Raw genomic sequence first — 27,610 nt, 5'->3', positions numbered from 1 at the left:
ACTGGTACAAAAGGTGAAGTCACACGGGGTCAGAGGTGAGCTGGCAAGATGGATACAGAACTGACTCGGTCATAGAAGACAGAGGGTAGCAGTGGAAGGGTGCTTTTCTGAATGGAGGGATGTGACTAGTGGTGTTCCGCAGGGATCAGTGCTGCGACCTTTGCTGTTTGTAGTATATATAAATGGTTTGGAGGAAAATGTAGCTGGTCTGATTAGTAAGTTTGCGGACGACACAAAGGTTGGTGGAGTTGCGGACAGTGATGAGGATTGTCAGAGGATACAGCAGGATATAGATCGGTTGGAGACTTGGGCGGAGAAATGGCAGATGGAGTTTAATCCGGACAAATGTGAGGTAATGCATTTTGGAAGGTCTAATGCAGGTGGGAAGTATACAGTAAATGGCAGAATCCTTAGGAGTATTGACAGGCAGAGAGATCTGGGCGTACAGGTCCACAGGTCACTGAAAGTGGCAACGCAGGTGGATAAGGTAGTCAAGAAGGCATACGGCATGCTTGCCTTCATCGGTCGGGGCACAGAGTATAAAAATTGGCAAGTCATGCTGCAGCTGTACAGAACTTTAGTTAGGCCACACTTAGAATATTGCGTGCAATTCTGGTCGCCACACTACCAGAAGGATGTGGAGGCTTTGGAGAGGGTATAGAAGAGGTTTACCAGGATATTGCCTGGTCTGGAGGGCATTAGCTATGAGGAGAGGCTGGATAAACTCGGATTGTTTTCACTGGAACGACGGAGGTGGAGGGGCGACATGATAGAAGTTTACAAAGTTATGAGCGGCATGGACAGAGTGGATAGTCAGAAGCTTTTATCCCAGGGTGGAAGAGTCAGTTACTAGGGGACATAGGTTTAAGGTGAGAGGGGCAAAGTTTGGAGGGGATGTGCGAGGCAAGTTCTTTACACAGAGGGTGGTGAGTGCCTGGAACTTGTTGCCGGGGGAGATGGTGGAATCAGGTACCATAGAGACGTTTAAGAGGCATCTTGACAAATACATGAATAGGATGGGAATAGAGGGATATGGACCCCGGGAGTGCAAAAGGTTTTAGTTTAGGCAGGCATCAAGATCGGCGCAGGCTTGGAGGGCTGAATGGTCTGCTCCTGTGCTGTACTGTTCTTTGTTCTAATGCCATGCTTCGCCTGCTGCCCACGTATGCCTTTCTATCACTTACTCTATTGCTCCTTCTAAGTGCCAGCTGGAGACAGGATTGTGGCAGCTGGTTGTTTCCTTGTGCTGTACAGAAAGGTTGTGAGGCTGAAGTGTGCAGGCTGAACAGTTCTTAAAGGCTTCACACGAGTTTCCATTCAGTTCAGCTACTTACATCTATTTACGTGGATTTTACTGCACCAACAAGAATGCTGCAATTGTATAGAGCCTAGGTGAGACTGCACCTGGACAATCTGTACAATTTTGGTCTCCTTACCCAAGGAAGGATATATTTACCATAAAGGGAGTGTAAAGAAGGTTTACCAAATGAATCACTGGGATTGCGGGATTGTCCTCTGAGGAGAGGTTGAGGAGCCTGTATTCTCTAGAGTTCAGAAGAATGAGAGGTGATCTCATTGAAGCATACAGAATTCTTACAGAGCTCAACAGGGTAGATGCAGGAAAAGATGTTTACCCTGGCTGGGAAGTCTAGAACCAGAGGACACAGTCTCAGAATAAGAGATAGGCCATTTAGGACTGAGATGAGAGGGTATTTCTTCACTGGGAGGGTGGTGAATCTTTGAAATTCTCCACCCGAGGGCTGTGGAGGCTCAGTCATTGAGTATATTCAAGGCAGAGATTGATAGATTTCTAGATATTAAAGATGTCAAGGGATATGGGAATAATGTGGGAAAATGGCATTGAGGTAGAAGATCAGCCATGATCTCATTCAATGGTGGCAGGCTCGAGGGGCCGAATGGCCTACTCCTGCTGCTATTTTCTATGTAAATGAGCAGACCCAGGAAACCTTGGATGGAATTCCCTCTGTAGGCCACCAGCAGGTGCAAGTTTCATTTGCAACAGCGGGAATTCATTTCAAGGAAATGCTAAGCCATAGATTTCCTCACTCCATCAGCACATATGTATTTTCCTTGGCAATCCTTTTGTACAGTGTACATTATTCATTATTTCTTCACTAGTAATATATATAAATATTCCACTTGTGAACAAAACTTTATAATTGGCTTTTGGTTTTGACCCTCATCAGCTGTTGTCTCTTCCCCACTTAAGGATTTAGTCAGTGTTTAATTGATCTTCATTCTTAACCTTTGATTAAATTTGGTTTACAGAAGTATATTCCAGAGAAGAAACTGCACACAAGGAATACATTTCCCTTGTTGTTTCAACCAATTTCTTCTTGAAATGTTGCCAAGATACAACATAAGGAGAGGATGAGTCAAACAGATCTTACCTGGAGAATGCAAATAAGCAAGTAGTAGAAATTAGCAATTCGCTGAAACTGTTCAAACAGGTTGCGAGGTAGAAATGTAATAACATTGTATTTAGAAGTCTTAATTTCATTGTTCTGAAAGTAAACATATATTACAATGATGATTGCAACAGAAACATGCAATATACACAATGATTGATTTGACCATTAGAGGAAGGAAACACTTAGTTTTGTGGCAATTTTTATGTTGATGTTCAGTAATCTGTCATTGTTAGTCAAACAAACTATCTCTGCAGCAGTGATTCTGCAGCTTTCTAGGAATCTGTCCTTTCTGTATTTTACCTTTGTTTCTTTTCTATCTTTCAGAATTAATGACTACACCATTTAACACCCACTGGCAATTACTGTTAGTAAACAAAATATTACAAAGATAGTTTAAAATTCAGAGTCAATGATAATGGATAACTCTCTCGGTCTCCCTTTCGTTTAAGAATAGTTCATCATATGTTAAGCCAGGTATCCATTTGTAAACTGGAGATGGCATGAAATGGTATAAGCTGAAAACTTCTGCACAACTGTAATAAATATTGCTCTCACTGATATAGCAGCTTTATTCACAGCAAGTTCCAGCAGTTTATCACTCCCTTATCCTGCAATCTAACCACTGAACTAGACATTTAAGTCCTTATTGTATTTGGTAAGATTACCGTGACAAGTAAAACCAGGATTTACATTTTAATTAAGTTTCAGCTCCTCCAATTCTTCATTGGGTTCATGCACTCTGTGACATGTGCTGGGTCATAAGCAAAAGGGGTCCTAGGTTCAATCTCTGCTCTGTTCTGAGTTAGCCTTTCAATGTCAGCCAGGAAGCATGCTACGATTGTCCTTGAGGTTAAGGAGAGCAGAAGAAAAATAAAATATCCAGAGCACTCTCTCCTATTCTCTATCCAATGACCACTGTTGCAGCATGCAAGTGCATGGACATTAAGTGAGGACAGTGTCAGGCTCAGCTGAGATACCTTAGGTTTGTTTAGCCCCTTGACACACAATGTTCAAGCTCTCACATGAAGAATGACTGGTTGTACCAGACAACTACTGCTACCTGTGGAACTGTATCCCAGGTGAGTGAGCGAGGTAATGGAGTATGTACTTTGTTGTTCCGTACCCAACACAGGTACATTGATCATTTGTTCAACCCGAGTTACCTCAATGTTCAGCTATAACTGCAAATTAATTTGGAGCTGATCTGTGTAAGTAATTTTTAATAACCATGTAAATAAAGCTCCAGATCAATTTCTCCTGTGATTGTCTTGCTATCACGCCATTTTGTGCTCTTTAATTGCACGCCTGAAACAAGCTTGTGGAAAAGATGGAGTCACTGAGGATAAATGTCCAGATTAGTGATGATTTCCTAGTAACCAGGTAAATAACCCCATTGTTTCTGCTTACCCATGCATTAGATCCACAAACGATGCATTAAAATTGAACTGAAAGTTCTAATCTGTGAAACAATTGATTCCATTCAGTTCTAAGCATAAAGTCATTAGATTTATACAGCATCTTAGATGACGTTCTGTGCAATCTATACTGTTTTATGCATTTACGCACATGGTGCTTGCTTTCATAAGCCTGCCATTCTGCGATCAGGATAAAGGAGGCAGTGCACAGATGTTCAGACAAACAAACAAACAAACAAACAGTCAAAGGGAAATAGAAGAGCAAATATGTAGGCAAATCTCTGAGAAGTGTAATAACCATAGGGCAGTAACAGTGGGGGATTTCAACGGCCCTACTATTAACTGGGATAGATATAGATTTAGATTTTTTTAGATTTAGATTTAGAGATACAGCACTGAAACAGGCCCTTCGGCCCACCGAGTCTGTGCTGACCATTAACCACCCATTTATACTAATCCTACACTAATCCCATATTCCTACCACATCCTCACCTGTTCCTATATTCCCCTACCACCTACCTATACTAGGGGCAATTTATAATGGCCAATTTACCTATCAACCTGCAAGTCTTTGGCTTGTGGGAGGAAACTGGAGCACCCGGAGGAAACCCACGCAGACACAGGGAGAACTTGCAAACTCCACACAGGCAGTACCCAGACTTGAACCCAGGTCGCTGGAGCTGTGAGACTGCGGTGCTAACCACTGCGCCGCCCCTATATAGTGCGAAAAGCACAGAGGGAGCAAAATTCTGAAAATGCATTCAGAAGATCTTTAGCCAGTATGTAGCAAGCTCAGAGGGGGCAGTTTTGAACTTAGTTTTAGGGAATGAAGCTGCACTGGTGGAAGGGAGCACTTTGGTGGAAGTGATCATAATTCAGTTAGATATAGGGTAGTTATGGAAAAGGACAAAGATAGACCATGAATAAAAGGTTTCAATTGGGGAAAAGCTAATTTTACTAAGCTGATTTGTGATTTAGCTAAAGTGGACTGGAAACAGCTACTCGAAGGTAAATCAATGCCAGATGAGTGGGAGGCATTCAAGGAAGATATAGTGAGCAAGTATGTTCCTTAAAGAAAAGGGTAGGTCTAACAAATCTACAGCCCCCCGGATGTCAAGGGGCTTAAAGGAGAGGATACAGATAAAAAGGGAAGCTTATGACAGATACTGAGGACTCAATACTGCAGAAAACCTGGAGGAGTATAAAAAGTGTAGGGACAAAATTAAAAAGGAAATTAGGAAAGCAAAGAGAAGGCATGAAAAAATTTTGGAAAATAAAATGAAGGAAAATCCAAACATTTTTATAAAATATAAAGAGCAAGAGGATAACTAAATAAAGAGTAGGGCCTATTAGTGACCATAAGGGTAACCTGTGTGTGTGGGGGGCAGAAGATGTTGGTATGATTCTTAATGAGTACTTTGCATCTGTCTTCACAGAAGGGAGGGATGATACAGACATTGCAATCAGGGAGGAGTGTGGAATATTAGATGAAATTAATATAGTGAGAGAAGTATTAAGGGGTTTAACATCTTTGAAAGTGGATAAATCCCCAAGCCTGAACAAAATGTATCCTAGCCTGTTAAGGAAAGCAAGAGAAGAAATAGCTGAGACTCTGACCATCATTTTCCAATCCTCTCTGGTTACAGGGCAGTGTCAGAGAACTGGAGGACAGCGAATGTTGTAGCATTGTTTAAAAAGGGAGAAAGGGATAGACCAAGTAATTACAGAAACAAAAAGAAAGAGTGCTGAAAATACTCAGCAGGTCTGGCTGCATCTGTGGAGAGAGAAGCAAAGTTAACATTTCAGGTCTGTGACCTTTCATCAGAACTGGCAAAGATTAGAAATGAGTTCAGTTTTAAGCAAGTGAAGGGGAGGGGGTGGGGGAGAGAACAAAGGTGTTTGATAGGGCAGGAGAGATTAAATAACAAAGCTGTCCTGGGACAAAGGCAAAGTGTTGTTAATGCTTGTGGTGAAAAACAAAGCATTAGTCCATAGAGTGTTAATAGCAGAATAAATGAGCAGCTCTGACTACATGAAAAGCAGGCACATGGTCAAAAAATAAAAAATAAAATATTAAAATAAGGCCAGTCATGCTCTGAAGTTATTGAACTCAATGTTCAGTCTGCAAGGCTGTAAAGTGCCTAATCGAAAGATCAGGTGCTGCTCCTCGAGCTTGCGTTGATGTTCACTGGAACATTGGAGCAGGTCAAAGACAGAAATGTTGGCATGAGAGCAGTGGGGTGTGTTGAAATGGCAAACAACCGGAAGCTCGGGGTCATGCTTTCGGACTGAGCGGAGGTGTTCAGCAAAGCGGTCACCCAGTCTGCGTTTGGTCTCCCCAATGTAGAGGAGACTACATTGTGAGCAGCGAATATAGTATACTACATTGAAAGAAGTACAAGTAAATCGCTGCTTCACTTGAAAGGAGTGTTTGGGGCCTTGGATAGTGAGGAGAGAGGAGTTAAAAAGGGCAGGTATTACACTTCCTGCGATTACATGGGAAGGTGTCGTGGGAAGGGGACGAGGTGTTGGGGCAATGGAAGAGTGGACCAGGGTGTCGTGGAGGGAATGATCCCTTCAGAATGCTGACAGGGGAGGGGCGGGGGAAGATTTTCTTTGGTTGTGGCATCATGCTGGAGGGGACAGAAATGGTGGAGGATGATCCACTGGATGTGGAGGCTGGTGGGGAGGAAAGTGAGGATAAAGAGAACCCTGTCGTGGTTCTAGGAGGGAGGGGAAGGCATGAGGGCAGAAGTGCAGGAAATGGGCTGGACACGGTTGAGGGTCCTGTCAACCACAATGGGGGGGGATTCCTTGGTTGAGGAAAAAGGAAGCCATGTCAGAGGTGCTCTTGTGGAAGGTTGCATCATCAGAGCAGATGCGTCGGAGATGGAGAAACTGAGAGAATGGAATGGAATCCTTACAGGAGGCAGGATATGAAGAAGTGTAGTTGAGGTAGCTGTGGGAGTCGGTGGGCTTATAATGAATTTCAGTGAACAGCCTATCCCCGGAGATGGAGACAGAGAAGTCGAGGAAGGGAAGGGAAATGTCGGAGATGGACCATGTAAAGGAGAGAGAAGGGTGGAAATTGGAAGCAAAGTTGATAAAGTTTTCCATTTCGGGGCAGGAGCAGGAAATGGCACCGATACAGTCATCAATGTACTGGAAAAAGAGTTGGGGGAGGGGGCCTGAGTAGGACTGGAAGAAGGAATGTTCGACATATCCCACAAAAAGACAGGCATAACTCGGACTCATGCGGGTACCCATAGCAACACCTTTTACTTGAAGGAAGTGAGTGGAGTTGAAGGAGAAGTTGTTCAATGTGAGAACAAGTTCAGCCAGGCATTGGAGGGTGGTGGTGGAATGGGACTGGTTAGGCCTCTGTTCAAGGAAGAAGAGGACAGCCCTCAAGCCATCCTGGTGGGGGATGGAGGTGTAGAGAGATTGGACGTCCATAGTGAAGAGGAGGCAGTTAGGGCCAGGAAACTGGAAATTGTCAAAATAACATAGGGTGTCAGAAGAGTCACGGATGTACGTGGGAACAGACTGTTCTTACAGGTAATTACAGTAATTACGAGTAATTACAGGCCAGTCAGCCTAACTTCCGTAGTGGGAAAATTATTGGAAAATATTCTGAGGGACAGGATAAATCTTCATTTAGAAAGACACAAATTAATCAAATACACAGTCAGCACAGATTTGTTAAGGGAACATGGTGTCTGATGAACACGATTGAATTTTTTGAGGAGGTAACAAGGAGGGTCGATGAGGGTAGTGGATTTGATGTAGTTTAAAGGATTTTAGCCAGGCTTTTGATAAGGTCCCAAATGGCAGACTGGTCCTGAAAGTAAAAGCACATGAGATCCAAGGCAAAGTGGCTAGTTGGATCCAAAATTGGCTCAGAGGCAGGAAGCAAAGAGTAATGGTCTATGAGTGTTTTTGTAATGGTCGATGGGTGTTTTTGTGACTGGAAGGCTGTTTCAAGTGGGGTTCTGCAGGGCTCAGTATGAGGTCCATTGATTTTTGTGGTATAGGTCAATGATTTGGTCTTGAACGTAGGGGGTATAATTAAAAAGTTTGCAGATGATACATAAATTGGTCGTGTGGTTGATAATGAAGAAGAAAGCTGTAGACGGCAGGAAGATATCAGGAAGTCAGGTGGGTGGAACAGTGGCAAATAGAGTTCAATGCGGAGAAGTGTGAGATAATGCATTTGGGAAAGGCCAACAAGGCAAGGCAATACACAATAAATGGTAGGATACTGAGAAGTGTACAGGAACCATGGGACCTTGGAGTGCATGTCCACAGATCCCTGAAGGTGGCTGGACAGGTAGATAAGGTGGTCAAGAAGGCATATGGGATACTTGCCTTTATTAGCCAAGGCATAGAATATAAGAGCTGGAATGTTATGCTGGAACTGTATAAAACATTAGTTTGGCCACAGCTGGGGTACTGCATACAGTTCTGGTCATTGCACTATAGGAAATATGTCATTGCAGTAGAGAGGGTACAGAGAAGATTTATGAGGATGTTGCCTGGACTGGAGAATTTTAGTAATGACAAAAAATTGGATAGGCTGAGGTTTTGTTTTTTGGACAGAGGAGGCTGAGGAGAGACCTAATTGAAGTGTATAAAATTATGAGGAGTCTCTCTACAGTGGATTGGAAGGCCCTATTCCCCTTGACTGAGGTGTCCATTGCCTAGGGGCATAGATTTAGCATAAGAGGTAGGAGGTTTAGAGGGGATGTGATGGGAAATGTTTTCACCAAGAGGGTGGTGGGGATCTGCAACTCACTGCCTGAAAGGGTGGTAGAGGCAGAAACCCTCATAACATTTAAAAAAATACTTGGATATGCACTTGAAGTGCCATAACCTGTAAGGCTAGGGACCAAGAGCTGGAAAGTGGGATTAGGTCAAATGGCTATTTGTCAGCCGGCATGGACACAATAGGCTGAATGGCCTCCTCCCATGCTGTAAATTTCTGTGTGATTCTGTGATATCACTCCCCGTGATTTGAACTACAGAAGCGGCAAATGTAAAAATACCGGCAGGCAAGGGAAGACTCTGGTCTACAAATAACCTTATGGGTCACCTAGCCATCCCAAGTCCATTATCAACTTTTACTTGTCTTCACATCTGTACAAATAGAGTGAATATTCAATTTAAAATACTTGGAAATATAATTATTAGGAATATAGGCCAGGAATTTCCTCAGAGCTGCCCCCATAACATTGCTGGAAGTGCAGTGGAAACCTAGTTTTAACCAGCAACAACTCTGAGGGAGTTCCCAGACATACGAGGTTACATATTTGACCCAGCAATAAAGACTTGTATCATAAATATGGTTCATGAATTAATCAGTATGGACTATTCCCCATAAAAGAGAAGGAATAGACTTACAGCATATTTCCTTTTCTTAAAGCAGAGGAAGGCAGGTTCCTTGATTTGAGTGTGGTAGCTCCTGTCGTTAGATTTGACTTCCCAGGTATGGTCTGGAAAGTAGAAAATCAACATGCATTGAGTTTGTGGTTTATCTATTGTTTTCTCCTACTATCTGCTCGTTTTCCTAGATTCTTTCCTCCTTATATTTGATTTGTGTATTTTCTGCACTGAGGAGGGACCAAGTTTTAATTTCTAGAAATCTTCCATTGGTCAGTATATTGCGATGCTTGTAAATATTGCTTTATTGTGCTTATTACAGTTTCCCACTGCTCTCTCCCTTGCTCACAACTGATGCCCACTGCTCGCCCAGTACCAGCTCCCACCACTCTCCCCAGTACCAGCTCTCACCGCTCTCCCCAGTACCCGCTCCCTTCCTCTCAGTACCAGCATCCACTGTTCTGCCATAGAGTTTTACAGCAGAGAAACAGGTCCTTCAGCCCACCATGTCCCTGCCGGCGAAAAGCACCTATCTATTCTAATCCCACTTTCCAGCACTTGGCCCGTAGCCTTGCATGCTATGGCGTTTCAAGTGCTCATCTAAATACTTCTTCAATATTGTGAGGGTTCCTGCCTCTAACACCCCTTCAGGCAGTGTGTTCCAGATTCCAACCACCCTCTGGGTGAAATTTTTTTTCCTCAAATCCCCTCTAAACCTCCTGCCCCTTACCTTATATCTATGCCCCCTGGTTAGTGACCCCTCCGCTAAGGGAAAAAGTTTCTTCCTATCTATCCTATCAATGCCCGTCATAATTTTGTATATCTCAATCAGGTCCCCCTCAGCCTTCTCTGCTCTAAGGAAAACAACCTTAGCCTATCCAGTCTCTCTTCATAGCTAAAATGCTCCAGCCCAGGCAACATCCTGGTGAATCTCCTCTGCACCCTCTCCAGTGCAATCACATCCTTCCTATAGTGTGGTGCCCAGAACTGTACACAGTACTCCAGTTGTGGCCTAACTAGCATTTTATACAGCTCCATCATAACCTCCCTGCTCTTATATTCTATGCCTCAGCTAATAAAGGCAAGTATCCCATATGCCTTCCTAACCAACTTATCTACCTGTGCTGCTGCCTTCAGTGCTCTATGGATGCCACCAAATGAAACGCACACAGGACAAAACAAAATAAAATTCACTGAAATGGAAAACAAAGTGACTGAAGGTAAATAACAAGACAGAGAACTTCCACCCTTCTCTCACCTTTACATGGTCTATCTAACACTTCCCTTCCTCGCCTTCTCTGTCTCCATCTCTGGAGATGGACTGTCCTCTAATATTCATTAGAAGCCCACCAAATCCCACAGCTACCTTGACTATAGTTGCTCACACCCTGTTTCCTGTAAGGACTCCATCCCGTTCTCCCAGTTTCTCCATCTCAGACGCATCTGCTCTGATGATGCAACCTTCCCCTCCCTCCCAGAACCGCAACATGGTTTCCCTTGTCCTCACTTTCCACCCCACCAACCTTCACATCCAAACGATCATCCTCCGCCATTTCTGCTACCTCCAGCATGATGCCACCACCAAATACATCTTCCCTTCTCCTCCCCTGCCCTGCTAGCATTCTGAAGGGATCATTCCCTCCGCGACACCCTGGTCATCCTCCATCACCCCCAAGACCTCGTCCCCTTCCCACAGCACCTTCCCATGCAATCGCAGGAAGTGTAATACCTGCCCTTTTACCTCCTCTCTCCTCACCATCCAAGGCCTCAAGCACTCCTTCCAGGTGCAGTGCAATTTACTTGTACTTCCTTCAATTTAGTATACTGTATTCGCTGCTCACAATGTGGTCGCTTCTACATTGGGGAGACCAAACGCTGATTGGGTGACCGCGCTGCAGAACACCTCCGCTCAGTCCATAAGCATGACCCCGAGCTTCCGGTTGCTTACTGTTTCAACACTCCTGCTCTCATGTCAACATTTCTGTCCTTGGCCTGCTGCAGCGTTCCAGTGAACATTAAAGCAAACTCGAGGAGCAGCACCTCACCTTTCGATTAGGCACTCTACAGCCTTGTGGACTGAACATTTAGTTCAACAATTTCAGAGCATTTTATTTTTTAAACCATGTGCCTGTTTTTCATGTTGTACTTTTGGACACAGCTGCTCATTATTCTGTCATTAACACACTCTCTGGACTAATGCTTTGTCTTTCACCACAAGCAGTAACACTCTCTTTGCCTTTGTCGGATGACATCTTTGTTATTTAATCTCTCCTGCCTTATCACACACCTTCCTTTTTGTTCTCTTCCCTACCACCCTGCACCTCCCCTTCACTTGCTTAAAACCTCATATTTTCCTAATCTTTGCCAGATCTGGTCACAGACCTGAAACATTAACTCTGCTTCTCTCTCCACAGATGCTGCCTGATCTGTTGAGTATTTCCAGCACTTGTTTTATTAGAGAATTTCAGTGTCAATTATTACAGCAATCGCAATTTTCTTACAAGTCCTCAATTTCCTTTCACTGTGAGCAACACCCTGGATGATCAGTTGGAATAAAAATTGAACCCACACTCTGCCTATTATACAGACCTACAATACCACAGGTACTGCATCGTTCAGAGCCTTGCTCAGGGAACTCACAGTATGTGGCATAAGATGTATAGGCTACTATTTCAAGGCTGATGTAAATATTTTAAAATTAAGATGTAATCAGGATATTGTCCATGAAATGGTCAGCAACACCCTACTGGTCTCTGGAAGATGCATTCTGATATTAACAGGCCGCTTGGAATATTCTCCTTTGGTACTATGTGATTACAGTTGTGCATTCAGACACAGTAGGCAGTAGAACTTAGGACTGAAGCCACTACAATTGAATCATGGCAAGTCACCACCACAAGGAGGTCTCACAAAATTAATTGTTTAGTGTTAGCAAAGAACTGGCTCACCCACTCATTTCTTACTACATTAAGAATTTAAATTTTCCTCCATTTACTTGGGCAGACAGCAATACAGAGGCAGCAGTATAACTCTGCACGGCTCGAAGCTGGGAGTACTCTGAAACTCATACTGTACTCACTGTGTTACAGTGCAACATGCAACAGTGAAACACAAGCTGTCTGTAAAGTATTAGATGCCGGGGATTTGCATGCTTTCTGTACTACTAACAGTGCCCTAACCAAAGGTAGATCAAATGTCTAGTAAATTAGTGTTACGCTGTGCCAGCTACAGTATTTGATATCTGCTCTGGTTGTATGTTGAGAACAAAAAGAAAATCAAGCAGAATTAGTCTTATTCTAGAATGCTGCTGCAATTCACACCACTTTCAGACAAGTACAACAAATGCAGGAGATGAATGGTATGAACCTATGACTGCACTACGACCCAACAATATGAATGTATAGTGAAACGAACCAGGAAACCAGCTCAGAGAACGGTTCAAGTGATTTTACGTGACAGGGCACAGTTCAATCCAAGGGATTCATGCTGAACTTTTATATCCTGAACCAATTCACAAAGCAATATGGAAACACGACCATGTGGGTAACTTCTTAACATGTCCTATTATTATTAATACTTTCAAAATTGGTGCTGTTGAGCACAAATGTTGCATTAAATCTGCAAAGTATGCAGTGATGTAGTGCCTCCATTATGCGACCAAGCATATAGTATTTTAAAAATATCTTCCTGTTATTTTCGTGTTGGGTTTTTCACATTGGTATAACCCATTCTAAGCCTCAGCCAGCACTGTTCCGTGACGGATTGCTTGGAGGGGCACAGCTGCATCCACAGAGACTAGTCCCCTTTTTCTTATTTCTTAGAGAACAGCTAGCCGCTGCTTGGCACTTGGCCAGTCTACAGTCAGGAATTTGCTGGGGGTGTGAACTATCTACATGCAGCCTGCACCCCAGCATTCCATGACACAGCACTTTGTTGCACAATGTTAAGTGATCACTTTATCAAGTGAGTCTGATAGTTGTGCCTAATTTAGGTCTCTTTAGTGCATCCGTTCTTGCAGTACAACTGAGGGTTCTCTTGCTGCTGTTCTATTTCAAACAGAAGGACAGGCCAATCCAGCAAGCTACTAATAGCATTTTGAAACCTTATATTACATGAATTCCATGACATCAAGACGTCCCAAAGTGCTTTGCAGCTAATTAAGTACTTTTGTTTTTGAGGTCTAGTCACTGTTCTAACGTTATGTTGCAGCCAATTTGCACATAGCAAGGTCCCACAAGCAACAATGTGAAAATGACCTGATAATCTGTTTTTAGGTGTTAGTTGTGGGATAAATATTGGGCAACGTATGTCAGCCAAGAGCGACGTCTCAATTCATTCCATCTTCGCTGCCTCCGGAGAATACTTGGCATCAGGTGGCAGGACCGTATCTCCAACACAGAAGTCCTCGATGCGGCCAACATCCCCAGCTTATACACGCTACTGAGTCAGCGGCGCTTGAGATGGCTTGGCCCTGTGAGCCGCATGGAAGATGGCAGGATCCCCAAAGACACATTGTACAGCGAGCTCGCCACTGGTATCAGACCCACCGGCCGTCCATGTCTCCGCTTTAAAGACGTCTGCAAACGCGACATGAAGTCCTGTGACATTGATCACAAGTCATGGGAGTCAGTTGCCAGCGTTCGCCAGAGCTGGCGGGCAGCCATAAAGGTGGGGCCAAAGTGTGGCGAGTCGAAGAGACTTAACAGTTGGCAGGAAAAAAGACAGAGGCGCAAGGAGAGAGCCAACTGTGTAACAGCCCCAACAAACAAATTTTTCTGCAGCACCAGTGGAAGAGCCGGTCACTCTAGAATTGGCCTTTACAGCCACTCCAGGCGCTGCTCCACACACCACTGACCACCTCCAGGCGCTTACCCATTGTCTCTTGAGACAAGGAGGCCAAAGAAAGAAAGAAATATTGGGAAGAACTCCCCTGCTCTTCTTCAAAATGGTGCCATAGGATCTTTTATGCCCAGCGAGGGCATATGGCCTTGGGTTAATGTCTGATCTGAAAGACAGCACTGAACTCCCTTAGTACCACACTGGAATGTCAGCCTAGATTTTGTGCCAAAGTCCCTAGCTCCACACCCTTCTGACTCAGAGGCAAGACTGCTTCTACAGAGCCATGAACACACCCCTATATGGAAGAGTTTGTTGAAGTAATTCCATATTTGTTGGTATTCAGGACATCACAAGTAGGTTCTTTATTTCCTTTCTTCTTTTCCCAGTGTCTTCAGGTCATGCACTAAACCCTGGTCCTGAGTGCAGGCAGTACCAACTCCTCTTAGATCTCTGCTAATTCTACTCCAGCCAACTACACTCCCTTTGGTTTTCCATAGTGGTGGGTGTACTGAGATGTTAATTAATGTTACTTCAATCAGCTGAGATTGGAGTTGCATTAAATGGGTTTCAGTGGCTGTAAATCCACATCCCGATACGCTGGACTCCAGTACTAGATGCCAGTACACAGGACAACCAATTCTAACAGAGAACAATAGTGCTGCGTATATAATTAAATGTACAAATATCTTACCATTTGTTAGTTGATAGCTCTCAAAATTACTTGAAGATCCAGCAGAGTTCATTATGGAAACTATCAAAAAATAAAAATGGCTACTTAATAAACTCAGATTCTAAATTGTACAGGAGAAGCAAGTTACACGTTAAATTTGAAAAAAAAATGATGCAGGACGAAATTACACAAAGAAAATGTTCCTACCTGAAACCCTCAAGGGTTAACCTAAGGCTCACCTCAGCCACGTACACTGTAAAGGGAGCATATGAAAATTAACACATGCAGAATATTGTTTTAATAATAGAAATATTGTTTGCTGGTCTAATTTTTCATTTCTGACGTTTCAGTATACTTCCTTCTGATAGGTACCATGCTTATCCTCAATTTCTGAGGCAGATTCATGAGAAATTGAGACCCCAGCAAGAATTCCCATTTCGGAGCTATCTCCACAGAAGCCTATTTGCTTTGGAGTTTTTTTTATAACCTAATGTATTAGAAAAATGGAAGCAGTTAAGGCTGTCACTTTACATTGCCACAAACATCAAGTTACTTTAAATTCCTTCAGATATTTTAAATATATAAACCATAATTTATTAGTAATACCAAATAAATGGGAATAAAACAGTAAAAAGGAGATGCAGCTGATTAAATATGGTTGATATTCTCAGTCCACTCTCATGTACTTTGGCCACTCTTTTGCTGCTTAATAATCACTTCAGCTGCATTTAAGCGATAGTACATTTTTTTTTAAAGTTTAATATTTTTCTGTTAAAAAACATTTAGAATATATACAGGCCTGACTCTACCTCTACAATCTCCTCCAACCCTTTGTCTCAACTTAGACTGGTGGTTTAGTTTCTTAATGTTAAGTGTTTTCCCTGTGACTCAGAGACATGGAAACTGGACCCATACAGACAGCAGTGGGAAGGCTGATGGACACTCCAGCAGAAATGTTCTGAAAAACTGAGAATTTTTTTTTACTCATTATTAAAAACAACCTCATAAGTAACATGTTCAAGGCTATAATGCACTCTTAGCTTTGGAAGACAATGTAAAACACTCAAACTTTGCACCCACAATTTATGATGTCATTCAAATGCCTTGAGGGAGCTTTTCAGCTATCGGCTATTCCCTTCATAATTGTACAAAGTTAAAGACTATTATAACACTAATTTTCAGTGGGGTATGCATAATACAGCCATTCATGCCAATGTAATTCCGTGACCCAACTTAAATTCTACATTTTAACTTTCCACTAAATTTGTAACAGTTACGTAGGAATACATAGCAGGGAAAGAGGCCATTCAGCCCAAAGAGTCCATGCTAGTGTTTATGCTTCACTTGAGCCTCCTCTCATCCTTCCTCATCTAACTCTAATCAGCATAACCCTCAATTCCCTGCTCCTTCATATGCTTATCTCGCTTCCCCTTCAATACTATTCCAACACAATGGACTGGGTGGCAAAATCTACAATATGCATTTTCAATTCAAAAGATACTCCACCCAGCTTTCAAAGAAGGACACTCTCACTACTTGATATTGAAAGAACTATTTCTGTCATAACCTTAAAGTGATAATTTTGTGCCTCTCATGATAGGGCAAGAATACACTAATACTGAACACAAGCAATTAGGCAGCTTGTGTAACCAAATAAAAAGGTAGCATTTCTTGCTGTGATTAGAGAAGAGTCATAGAATTTTACAGTACAATTATTCCTGCTCTCGGAAAGATTTCTCTACTCAGCCCCATTCTCCATCCCCTTTTAAGTTTATCTTTTTCAAATATTTATCCACTTCCCATTTAAAACTAGTATTGATTCCGATTCTACATCTGTTTCTGATAGGGCATTCCTCGTCCTATAAAAACTGTCAATGAAAATGTTCTCCTAACCTCTCCCTTCATTCTTTTGGTGATAATCTTAACTGCAGTGACCAACCTCCCAACCATTACTCTAATACCAACTTACCGGAGATGGATACAAGCAAGGCAAAGAGAAGCAAGGAAGGCAGAAAAAAACAAAAGTAAAAGGGAGAGCTTTGGATTGGCCAAACAGGTCTTTAAAAGAAAATGATTGAATAAGGCATGAAACATTCAAAATACACCCCACAGAGGACACATTGTATCAATTAAACAGAGAAAAAAATAACTGTGGAAATTAAAGTAGCGCTTCATGTTCTTCTGCACATTCCGTTGAAACCTGGACTGAACAAGCTTAACACAACTTTTGCAAAAAACATGATTATACACAAAGACAAATTAAGTGGTCAAGAATCACAACATTGGACTAACTGATAGCACAAGCTAACCTTGAGTTTTTGTTAAATCAAACCTGAAGTAGTAAAATGTATTGATCCAAAATCTCAGATGTGCTGCAAATTTAGGGACAGACTACATGTAATATTCAATGAAATATACATCAGAATAGTTTGAGTTGAAACATTAATGCTTCTATTACCTCAAAATTTGATTTCTCTAACATTTTCCTCATGGTCTCTAATTCCTCCCTAAACAAATTCCAATTTGTCCAAAACTCCACCACGAGTAGACTATCCCACACAAGAGCCCTGAAATTCCTGGGTTGGGGACATGCAGAAGATCTGAAATTGAGGAAGAACCCGATTTCTGTTCCATTTGCTCACCACAAAAAGTCCTGATCCTCCATGCACCCACCCCAAAATAAATTTAAGTTTCCTGAGATACTTTCTGAGCAGCATCCAGCAGTCCCTTTCACAACGATTAGTTAAGCTGCTCAGCACCTGGTACGAATCAGCACAGTGTGTGAGGTGTCCATGACAAAGGCAGCCTTGGGGAAGTATGCCTAGGTGGGAGAGTAGGGGTAATGTTGCAGAAGCAGCTGAATAAATTTAGCTGGCCTGGTTCAGGTGGGCATGCTACTTTCCTGTTGCCAGATTGAACTGAAAATTACATTAGGTGGGCTTTGAGGATCAATAGGGTGGTTGAGGTGCCCATTCCACCTCCCCTCAACAATTTTCATTCCTGACCACATGTTTCTCCAGGTGTCCAGCAGTTGAATATTGCTCTCCTACCTGTGATTTTTTGCTATAAATGAGTATAGAAGCCCTCAGCCATCTGTCCAAAGAAATTGGCTTCTGCAGATTGAGAATCAATTGGCTTAAGATAAAGCTATGCATTTCCTTAGACAGCCTTATTCAGCGACTTGTGTTCAAGTTTAAAATAACACTTCAGACTATATTGTTCAGTTCAGCTACATTGTAATTATATCCACTACAACTTTAGAGCCACAAAAGGTTTACAGCACAGAAGATTATTCACCCATTGTATCCATGCTGGTTCAGCTAATGCCACTGCCCTCCATTCTCTCCTTAATCCTGTATCTGCTTTAAATGTTTATCCATTTTTCCCTTAAAAAAGGTGCAAGGGGGCCTGCCTGAACCAGTCTCTGTGACAAAACAAATGTATCCCAACTTCGCTCCTCACTTCTGCATCTTCTGTCATATAACCATCTCCTGTTCTGCACCAAAGCATATTACATCTCATTCTTTTTTTTCCCTTTCTTGCACCTGTGGTCACTTTATCCCCCAATCTCCCTGCCTTTCCCTTGTTTTGATCCTTTTTGGAAGCTGTTCATCTGTAATACCTTCTGGTTCTTGTGAAGGATTATTTTTATTCTTACATGGGATGTGGGTGTTGCTGGCAAGACCAGCATTTGTTCCCTAATTGCTCTTGACAACTGAGTAACCTGCTAGGCTATTTCAGAGGGCAGTTAAGAGTCTGGAGTCGCATGTAGACCAGACCAGACCAGACCAGAAAAGGACGGCAGATTTCCTTCCCTAAAAGGAAATTAGTGAACCAAATGGGTTATTACGACAATCAACGATAGTTTCTCAGCACCTTAAATTTATTAATTGAATGTAAATTCCACTAGCTGCCATGGTGTGATTTGAACCCATGTTTCCAGGAAATTAACCTGGGCCTCTGTATTACTAGTCTAGTGACGTTACCACTACGCCACTATCTCCCCAGGTAATCAGGTATGATTATACCTGAATCAGTATAAATTCTCCTTTATTTACAGATACTTCTCGACCTGTTAAATGTTTCCAGCACTTTATGTGTCAGCTTTCCAGCATCTTCAGTATTTTATTTCTTGAGGTCAAAAGCTTCATAATAATGTAAAACTATAAAGTATAACCAGTTAGTTCCAGTGGGTTTATGGAAAGGTTTAATTTGTGCTTGTAAAGTGTACAGAAAGCTAACAGTTTTCTTCTGGCCATTCTAAGTTAATGATATCAAATAGACTCTTGGCAGCCTCATTGTAACCAGTGCTATAGTGCTTTTCTGTGAGAAATAAACCAGGAACGAACTTCGAATAAATGGCTGGGCCATAACAGCGGGTGCAGAGTAGCCCCAATTACTCACTGTTGCCAAGAACTTCAGTGCAAAGCAACCATTGGTCTTTTCATCAGCAATAACCAACTATTACAATATAGATAATAAAAGCAAGAAATGTTGGAAATATTCAGCAGGTCTGGCAGCACCTGTGGAAAGAGAAGCAGAGTTAAAGTTTCAGGTCAGTGACCCTTCTTCAGAACTGGCAAATATTAGAAATATAAAAGGTTATAAGCAAGTAAAGCGGGGGTGGGGCAAGAGATAACAAAGGAGAAGGTGTAGCTAGGACAAGGTCACAGAATAGCTGACCAGAAGGTCGTGGAGCAAAGGCAAACAATATACTAATGGTGTGTTGAAAGACAAAGCATTGGTACAGAGAGGGTGTTAACGGACTGAAAACTGAACAGCCGCAAGTACAAACATGAAAAAAAAAACAGTGGGTAAGCAAACTGAACAAACTAAGATGTAATAAAACAAAATAAACACAAAAAATATAAAAGGAAAAATAAAAAAATTTAAAAAAAGTAAAATGGGGGACCAGTCATGCTCTGAAATTATTGAACTCAATGTTCAGTCCGGCAGGCTGTAGTGTGCCTAATCGGTAAATGCGATGCTGTTCCTCGAACTTGCGTTGATCACTGGAACATTGCAGCAATCCCAGGACAGCGATGTGAGCATGAGAGCAGGGGGGGGGGAAGTGTTGAAATGGCAAACAACCGGAAGCTCGGGGTCATGCTTGCGGACTGAGCGGAGGTGTTCCACACAGCGGTCACACAGTCTGCGTTTGGTCTCCCCAATGTAGAGGAGACCACGTTGTGAGAAGCGAATACAGTGTACTACATTGAAAGAAGTACAAGTAAATTGCTTCACCTGAAAGGAGTGTTTGGGGCCTGGGATAGTGAGGAGAGAGGAGAGAGGAGGTAAATGGGCAGGTATTACACCTCCTGCGATTGCAGGGGAAGGTGCGCATCAGGGTGTCACGGAGGGAACGATCCCTTCAGAATGCTGACAGGGGAAGGGAGGGGAAGATGTGTTTGGTAGTGGCATCATGCTGGAGGTGGCAGAAATGGCAGAGGATGATCCTTTGGATTTGGAGAGTGATGGGGTGGAAAGTGAGGACAAGGGGAACCCTGTCATGGTTCTGGGAGGGAGGGGAAGGGGTGAGGGTAGAGGTACGGGAAATGGGCCTGACACGGTTGAGGGCCCTGTCGACCACATTGGGGGGGAATCCTTGGTTGAGGAAAAAGGAAGACATATCAGAAGCGCTGTCATGAAAGGCTGCATCATCAAAGCAGATGCGTCGGAGACGGAGAAACTGGAAGAATGGAATATAGAGTCCTTACAGGAGGCAGGGTGTGAAGAAGTGTAGTCGAGGTAGCTGTGGGAGTCAGTGGGCTTATAATGGATATTAGTAGACAGCCTATCCCCAGAGATTGAGATAGAGAAGTCGAGGAAGGGAAGTAAGTGTCGGAGATGGACCATGTAAAGGTGAGAGAAGGGTGGAAATTAGAAGCAAAGTTGATAAAGTTTTCCAGTTCAGGGCGGGAGCAGGAAACAGCACCGATACAGTCATCAATGTACCGGGAAAAGAGTTGGGGGAGGGGGCCTGAGTAGGACTGGAAGAAGGAATGTTCGACATATCCCACAAAAAGACAGGCATAACTAGGACCCATATGGGTACCCATAGCAACACCTTTTACTTGAAGGAAATGAGTGGAGTTGAAGGAGAAGTTGTTAAATGTGAGAACAAGTTCAGCCAGGCGGAGGAGGGTGGTGGTGGATGGGGACTGGTTGGGCCTCTGTTCAAGGAAGAAGCGGTGAGCCCTCAAACCGTCCTGGTGGGGAATGGAGGTGTAGAGAGATTGGACGTCTATAGTGAAGAGGAGGCGGTTGGGGCCAGGAAATTGGAAATTGTCAAAATGACGTAGGGCATCAGAAGAGTCACGGATGTAGGTGGGAAGAGATTGGACCAGTGGAGAAAAGATAGAGTCAAGATAGGAAGAAATAAGTTCATTGGGGCAGGCTGACACAATGGGTCTACCGGGACAGTCCTGTTTGTGGATTTTGGGAAGGAGATAGAAGTAGGCTGTCTGAGGTTGTGGGACTATGAGGTTGGAAGTTTTGGAGGGAAGATCTCCAAAGGAGATGAGGTCAATGACAGTCCTGTGGACAGTAGCTTGATGTTCGGTGGTGGGATCATGGTCCAGAGGGAGGTAGGAAGAGGTGTCTGTGAGTTGGCGTTGAGCTTCTGCAAGGTAGAGGTCGGTACGCCATACAACAACAGCACCACCCTGGTCTGCAGGTTTGATGACCATGTCGGGGTTAGACCTGAGAGAACGGAGTGCCTCTAGTTCAGAGGGGGACAGGTTAGAGTCAGTGAGGGGGGCAGAGAAATTGAGATGACCATGTCTTGCCGACAGTTTTCAATGAAAAGATCAAGAGCGGGTAAGAGGCCGGGGGAGTGGTCCAGGTAGAGGGAAAATGCTGGAGGCGGATGAATAGGTATGCTGATCGGGGGAAGGACTCCTGGTCAAAGAAGTGAGCCCGAAAGCGAAGTCGACGGAAGAAGAGCTCAACGTCATGCCAAGCGCGAAATTCATTGAGGTGGGGGCGTAAGGGGATAAAACTGAGATCTTTGCTGAGTACAGAATGTTCAGCGTCAGAGAGGGGGTGGTCCGAGGGTATAGTGAATACATGGCAAGGGGTCAGATCAGAAGGGGTGGGGTCAGAGGGAAGTGAAGGGGAGAAGGATCTGGAGGGGCATTGGTCCCCATCAGCTGCTGGAACTTGCGTTCCTAGACACCTGAAAGGAAGAAAAAAAAAGTTTTTTGTTAATGCGTCGGATGAGACGAAGGATGAAATGAAACTGCGGCGTAGAACAGCTTTGAGATAAGGTGAGGCGGTGCTGCTGGAGTGAGAGGTGCAGCGTGTGCATGTGGCGGCGCATAGCACTGAGTGTGGATCTCAGGATGCGGCGAGAATAGCAGTCCAAGGAACGTTGTATTTCTCGGAGATACCTGTAATCCTGGGTGGATTCAAACATGATGGGTGAAACTGTAGTTGGAATCCACGTGGAATAAGTCGGAACTGGAGACAAGTCACTGAGGAAAGAGATGTGGCTGTGAAAAACGAGTTTTGGTAGACACTTTAGCAAACACCAGGAGGGAAATAGAAAGCAATATAGATATTGCTCACCGTTTACAAGGTACAAAGACTATCCCATTGGGTGGCATTAGCAAAATTGACTTTCTATAAGTTCATAACTTGTATTCTAAAGTAAAACTAGAGAAATACATGAATACAATGATATTTCTTAATTTCATTGCATAATTGGATGAAACTAAAAAAATGAGTGAGTGCAAGCTAATATCAGAAAGGAACAATACTGCATTTATTGATATGTTTTCATATTTCAAAGCAGGAAAACAAATCAGCCTCAAGACCTGGTATAAACTAAATATCCTCCCATTTATCAGTGTAGGAATGTAAAACTAACCTCTTAATTTCATAATGATAGCTGTTAATTAATTTTCTTCCATTCTTCCTCATTTGGTCTGAATGACAACTATAAAAACTTCCACGACCAACTGTTAAATGCAGTAACCCTCAGAGTACCAAACAGATTGTCATTTTTGAAAAACGTACAAATAAAAACATAGAAACTCATGTAGTGATTTATCAGAAAATCAAAAGAACCTTCAGAAGTAATTTTTAAATTGAACTTCAATTGAAGCATATCTGGTTTTATGTTATATTTAAGGGGCAGATGTTCATAAATAACAAGCATAAACCAGGAGAGCAATTTACACTTTAGCCATTATAGTAATCCTAATTCTTATGTCTTATGTCTAATTCTTATTGACATGCGCATGTGTGCATATGTGCCATACCCCAGACGCACAGATAATGGGTGACAGAAAAAAAAGACAGTGGAAGGTTAGATTATAAAGCCCCAGAGGATATGATTTGATCCCCTGATTGGTCATAATCCAAGCTATCAGGTAAGGACCAATGTCACAGATGAAACATAAATAATATTTCACAAGTCTTGGCAAGCCACTGCTCCCACTATATTTTAACCATCCAACTGTTCGTCAACCTCCTTCTTTCTATGGTCCACAACCACACATTTCAAGTAAGCACAAGATATTTAATGCTTGGGCACTGCTGAGGCAGTTCGGAAACCTCGAAGTTGCCTCAAAATGGAGACACGCTCAGACATAAACTTAAACTATAAATTCAGAAGCCCAAGCAGGCAGGCCCGTCACAGAAGAGGTGAAAGCTCCCCGGCAGCAGCATTGGGGGCCACAGACGCCAGCGGCCCCCATCTTTGGGGGTTGGAGCTGCAGGCTCCGATATTCCCCCTCAGCCTGCCGCAGGGAGGCCGAATCCATGGAGCTGGCAGCCTCCCCACGTGGCAGGTGGCTACTCCGCCCTCTGGCAAAATGTTGGTGGGCCATCTAAACCACCCCAAATTGGTGGTTTATTTCTTTAAAGTTGCCTCCAATTCAGCGGGCAGCCAATCCGTATCCCGGTCTGCCCTGGGAAACCTCCCCGGTGGTGGGAGTGTGTTGGGGAGCTGTCCTGACACAGCTCCCCTCTAATTTCCCAGCCACCCCTGCACCATACTTACCCTGGGACTGGGAAAACTTTGCCCATTATCTCAAGGAGCAATATACCACATGAAGCCACCTAAGTTAATGCTGCAGACCCCTTCACTCATTCTAGCACTGACTGAAACAATATCTTCAGAGGCCTAGAATCTATACATCCAGTGTAGGTAATGTATCTGATCTATCTGGAGGTAAACTTTATCATCTTAGGGCTTTGTTTGTATATTTTTATCACAAGACATTCCACTGCAGCAGTCAATGGGCTGGATTTTACGGTGGGCGGACGGGAGCTGACCACTGGTGTAAAAGATGGTGGCAAACCCACTTCTGGCTAGCCTGGGGATCCGTCCCACATTTTACTGGCCCCCAGGCTCGAATTGTTCCGAGGCAGGACTTCCACCTGCTTGAGGGAGTAAGTCCCGCCTCATTGAGCAGCCGACCAATCAGCGGGCCGGCAGCTCCTAGTGCCAGCAGGTTGTCAATGCCTCGCCGATGGAATCGACTACACCCCGACAAAGCAAGGGTGGTCATTGGGGAGGGGGTGTGGTGTCTTGGGTCCTGGAGGTGGTTTGGGAGGCGGAGGAAGCCCTCAGACATCCTGTGCCCAACTACCATGGCACCCCTTCCCGCGGCGCACAGAAAGGCTGGCGGCTATCGCTGGGCGGTCTTTCACATCCCCAGCACGCCCGCTTGCCACGGGTAAAATACCCCTGAAGGTGGGATAGGGCCGCTCAAGGGCCTTGATTGGCCTCGGGCGGGCAGGCCATTTCCACTGTCCCCTCCCACCCCACTGCCATAAAGTTGGACGGAAGCAGGAGCGTGATGGGAAGGTCTCACGCTCAATTTTACGCCTCCCCCATCCGACCTGCTGGGATGGCGCAAAATTCAGCCCATTAGGTCAGATAACCAAAAGCTTGATCAAAGAGTAGATTTTAAGAAGTGTCTTAAAGGAGGAAAGTGATGTGGCGAGGCAGAGAGGTGTGAGGAGGGTTTAGAGACTAGGCAACTACAGGTGTGGCCACCAATAGCAGAGCAATTTAAATCAGGGATGCTCAAGAGGCCAGAATCAGATGAACACAATTATCTCGAATGTTGTTGGGCTGGTAAAGATTATAGAGATAGGGAGGGTTGAGGCCATGGAGAAATTTGAAAACAAGGATGGGAATTTTAAAACCAAGATGTTGCTTGACCGGGAGTCAATGTAGGTCAGCGAGTGCAAGGGTGGTGGGCAGAGTGGGATTTGGTGCGAATTGAGACACAGGCTGCAAAGTTTTGGATGACCTCAAGTTTACAGAGGTAGAATGAGGGAGACTTGCCAAGAGTGCGTTGAAATTGTCAAGTCTACAGGTACCAAAGGCATGAATGAGGGCTTCAGCAGCAGATGAGCCAAGACAGGGCGACGTTGAGTGATGTTACGGAGGTGGAAATAGGCGGTCTTATTGATGGTGCATGAATGTGGTCAGAAGCTGATTTCGGTGTCGAATATGACACCAAGCTTGCGAATAGATTGGTTTAGTCTCTGACTGTTGCTTTCAAACATCTATCTAACCTATTCTTAAATGTTGACATAGTCTTTACTTCTATCACTAACTTTGCTGGTACATTCCACATCCTCACAATCACCTGTGTAAAAAAGTTTCTTTCCTATATCACTTACATTTAATCTTCCACACCTTTGTTCTAGATGCGTTAATTATTAGCAAGAGTCTCTTTCTATCTGCTTTGCCCCATTTCTTCATAATTTTAAATGCTTCTATCAAAATCACTCTGCAACCTTCACCATTCTAAAGAAAATGGCCCAATGTTTCCAGTCTTACTTTGTATTTTTATTGTCTACGATTGGCAGCAACTTGTGAATTTGTGCTGTACCCTCGCTAGTGCCTGAACATCATTCCAATTTTGTGGAAGCCAAAACGGCACCAAGTATTCCAAGTGTGGACTTGATAATAGTTGACATAGATTCACCATTACATCCAATTTTTATATTCTGTATCTTGTGCCAATGAAACCAGTATTCCATTAACTTTTTCTGGTTTATCCATCTGAAGTGCTGCTTTTAATGTTTTGTGAATCTGAACTCCCAAATCCCTCTGCTCTTCCAAATCAATCATTCAGTTTTCCCTGCCATGCAAAGTATAATTATAACATTTTTAAATTGAAGTGTACTATCTCACATCTACTGGCATCGAATTGCATCTTAAGGACAGAATGTATGACTTTAAAGTGCAGACCACATTACATCCATGCACCCTGGTTCAATCATCTACCCAACTCAACTTCACCTGAAGACTGCACTTGGTTTTGTCTCCAGAGTAAATATTCATCTTCACTATCCAATTTCCATTGCATTGAAGTCAATGGGATGAAAATCAGGCAGGTTGTAAAATGGCTGAGAGATTCACTCCAACAGTTCACTGCCCATACGGTGAAGATGAAAACCGACCCACAGGAAATTAATTAGTGCACTATAATAATCATAAACAATAAAGGGCAGGGTCAACCGGACTTGTTGATAGGATCATGGTTACCCTACTATTTCAAGGTTATGGAAGGTGAAAACTTACCTAGCATGTTAAAAGCCATCTGGGCAGGTATATTTTTCAAGAACATCAATTGTTGTTGATTCTACAATGCACCTTTGACTAAAGGCAAGACAGGAGTACTGAACAAATTGTTTTTTTGAAGTGTATTAGAAAGTACATTCAATACACACTCTGCAGTTGTTCCCATGCACATAAAATTGTTTAAACATTAAACACAGTACATAAGTCCATGGTATATGTCTCATAACAAAAGCAATTAACACACAGAGTCAGATTATCTGTGATCACTTGATCAACAAAGGTATCTCAGTTTTTTCAATCAATAGGATGAGTATACACAAGTAAAATTGCTCTGTTTATATACTATCTGAACTAACTTTACTGTCACAATAAAAGAGAGATAATTGGAATGGCATCTGATCAAATTATGTTGTCTACTTTCAAAATTTGTTTGAAAGCGGAGGTTAAGCTAAACTTGATTAGTGATTGTAGGATAACATCTGCAAAAACTGTCTACAAAATCTTACTCCCTGTTTTTATGGTTTGCCACACTTTTACATCATGTTTTTCCACTTTCTTTAATACGGGAGATTTCCTATATATGTCCAATAAGAAGTTCATGACATCACCATTCTTTGACACAGTCACAACCACTGTTGTGTCCTTCTACAACTAGATGAATCTTCAGATCTCATTACCGATACCTGCAGCATCACTAATGCACTCAGTGAAATTCACTTCTCCGAACACTGGTGGAGATGAACCTCAGAGGGTAAGCACTGAAACAATGGGGCCCTGAGAGATTGGAGTTTAGACATGATCTAATTAAATTGCAAAAGAAAGAGAGAATACACTGGACAATCATGGGACAGTCTGTCCATCTGTGTGAAAACTGGCAGTTTCTTTTCACTACAGCAGACAAGCATCTGCTTTAGACCAGTGCAGGACCAAAGTGGGGGTCTGTCTCACTCTCTCCAGGCAACGTTAGAAGTTTGAACCCTACCTGCAGGCTGCAAAACATCCAAGTCTATCATTGCTAAAGACAGAGACCCTGGGAGAAAACCATTTACCTCACTGTCTCCAAGAAAACCTTAAACCAGATGGCCACATCTACCAGCCAGAAACTTCAGGACTACGAGTTCAGCCAGAAGACAGCTGAATTACCAGACTCCACAGACTGTATATTCTTTTATTTGTTCTGGATTCTAATACAACCAATTTCTTCTTCTTCAGTCTGTAACCTATGTGTGATTCTTGTGTGTGTGTGTGTGTGTGTGTGTGTGTGTGTGTGTGTGTGTGTGTGTGTGTGTGTGTGTGTGTGACAGTGACAGAGACAGAGAGAGAG

At 43.2% G+C, this 27,610-nt stretch overlaps 1 protein-coding gene across 3 annotated transcripts in view; it reads right to left on the bottom strand.

The window, feature by feature from the left end:
- LOC137351667 (phospholipid-transporting ATPase IC-like) overlaps positions 1-27,610 on the bottom strand; it is a 123,195-nt gene that overhangs the window by 88,806 nt on the left and 6,779 nt on the right. For all 3 annotated transcript variants that reach the window (XM_068016352.1, XM_068016350.1, XM_068016351.1), the window contains 4 exons: positions 14,943-14,988; positions 14,757-14,816; positions 9,248-9,339; positions 2,412-2,525 (listed from right to left, as the gene is read on the bottom strand). In XM_068016352.1, the coding sequence (XP_067872453.1) occupies positions 2,412-2,525; positions 9,248-9,339; positions 14,757-14,808 (258 nt within the window). In that variant the 5' untranslated portion in view covers positions 14,809-14,816; positions 14,943-14,988. The remainder of the gene's footprint in view (positions 1-2,411; positions 2,526-9,247; positions 9,340-14,756; positions 14,817-14,942; positions 14,989-27,610) is intronic.

The sequence above is a fragment of the Heterodontus francisci genome, chromosome 36 (genome assembly GCF_036365525.1).
Source record: "Heterodontus francisci isolate sHetFra1 chromosome 36, sHetFra1.hap1, whole genome shotgun sequence".
NCBI classification, from domain to species: Eukaryota; Metazoa; Chordata; class Chondrichthyes; order Heterodontiformes; family Heterodontidae; genus Heterodontus; species Heterodontus francisci.
This window is presented reverse-complemented; position numbering and strand designations above follow the sequence as displayed.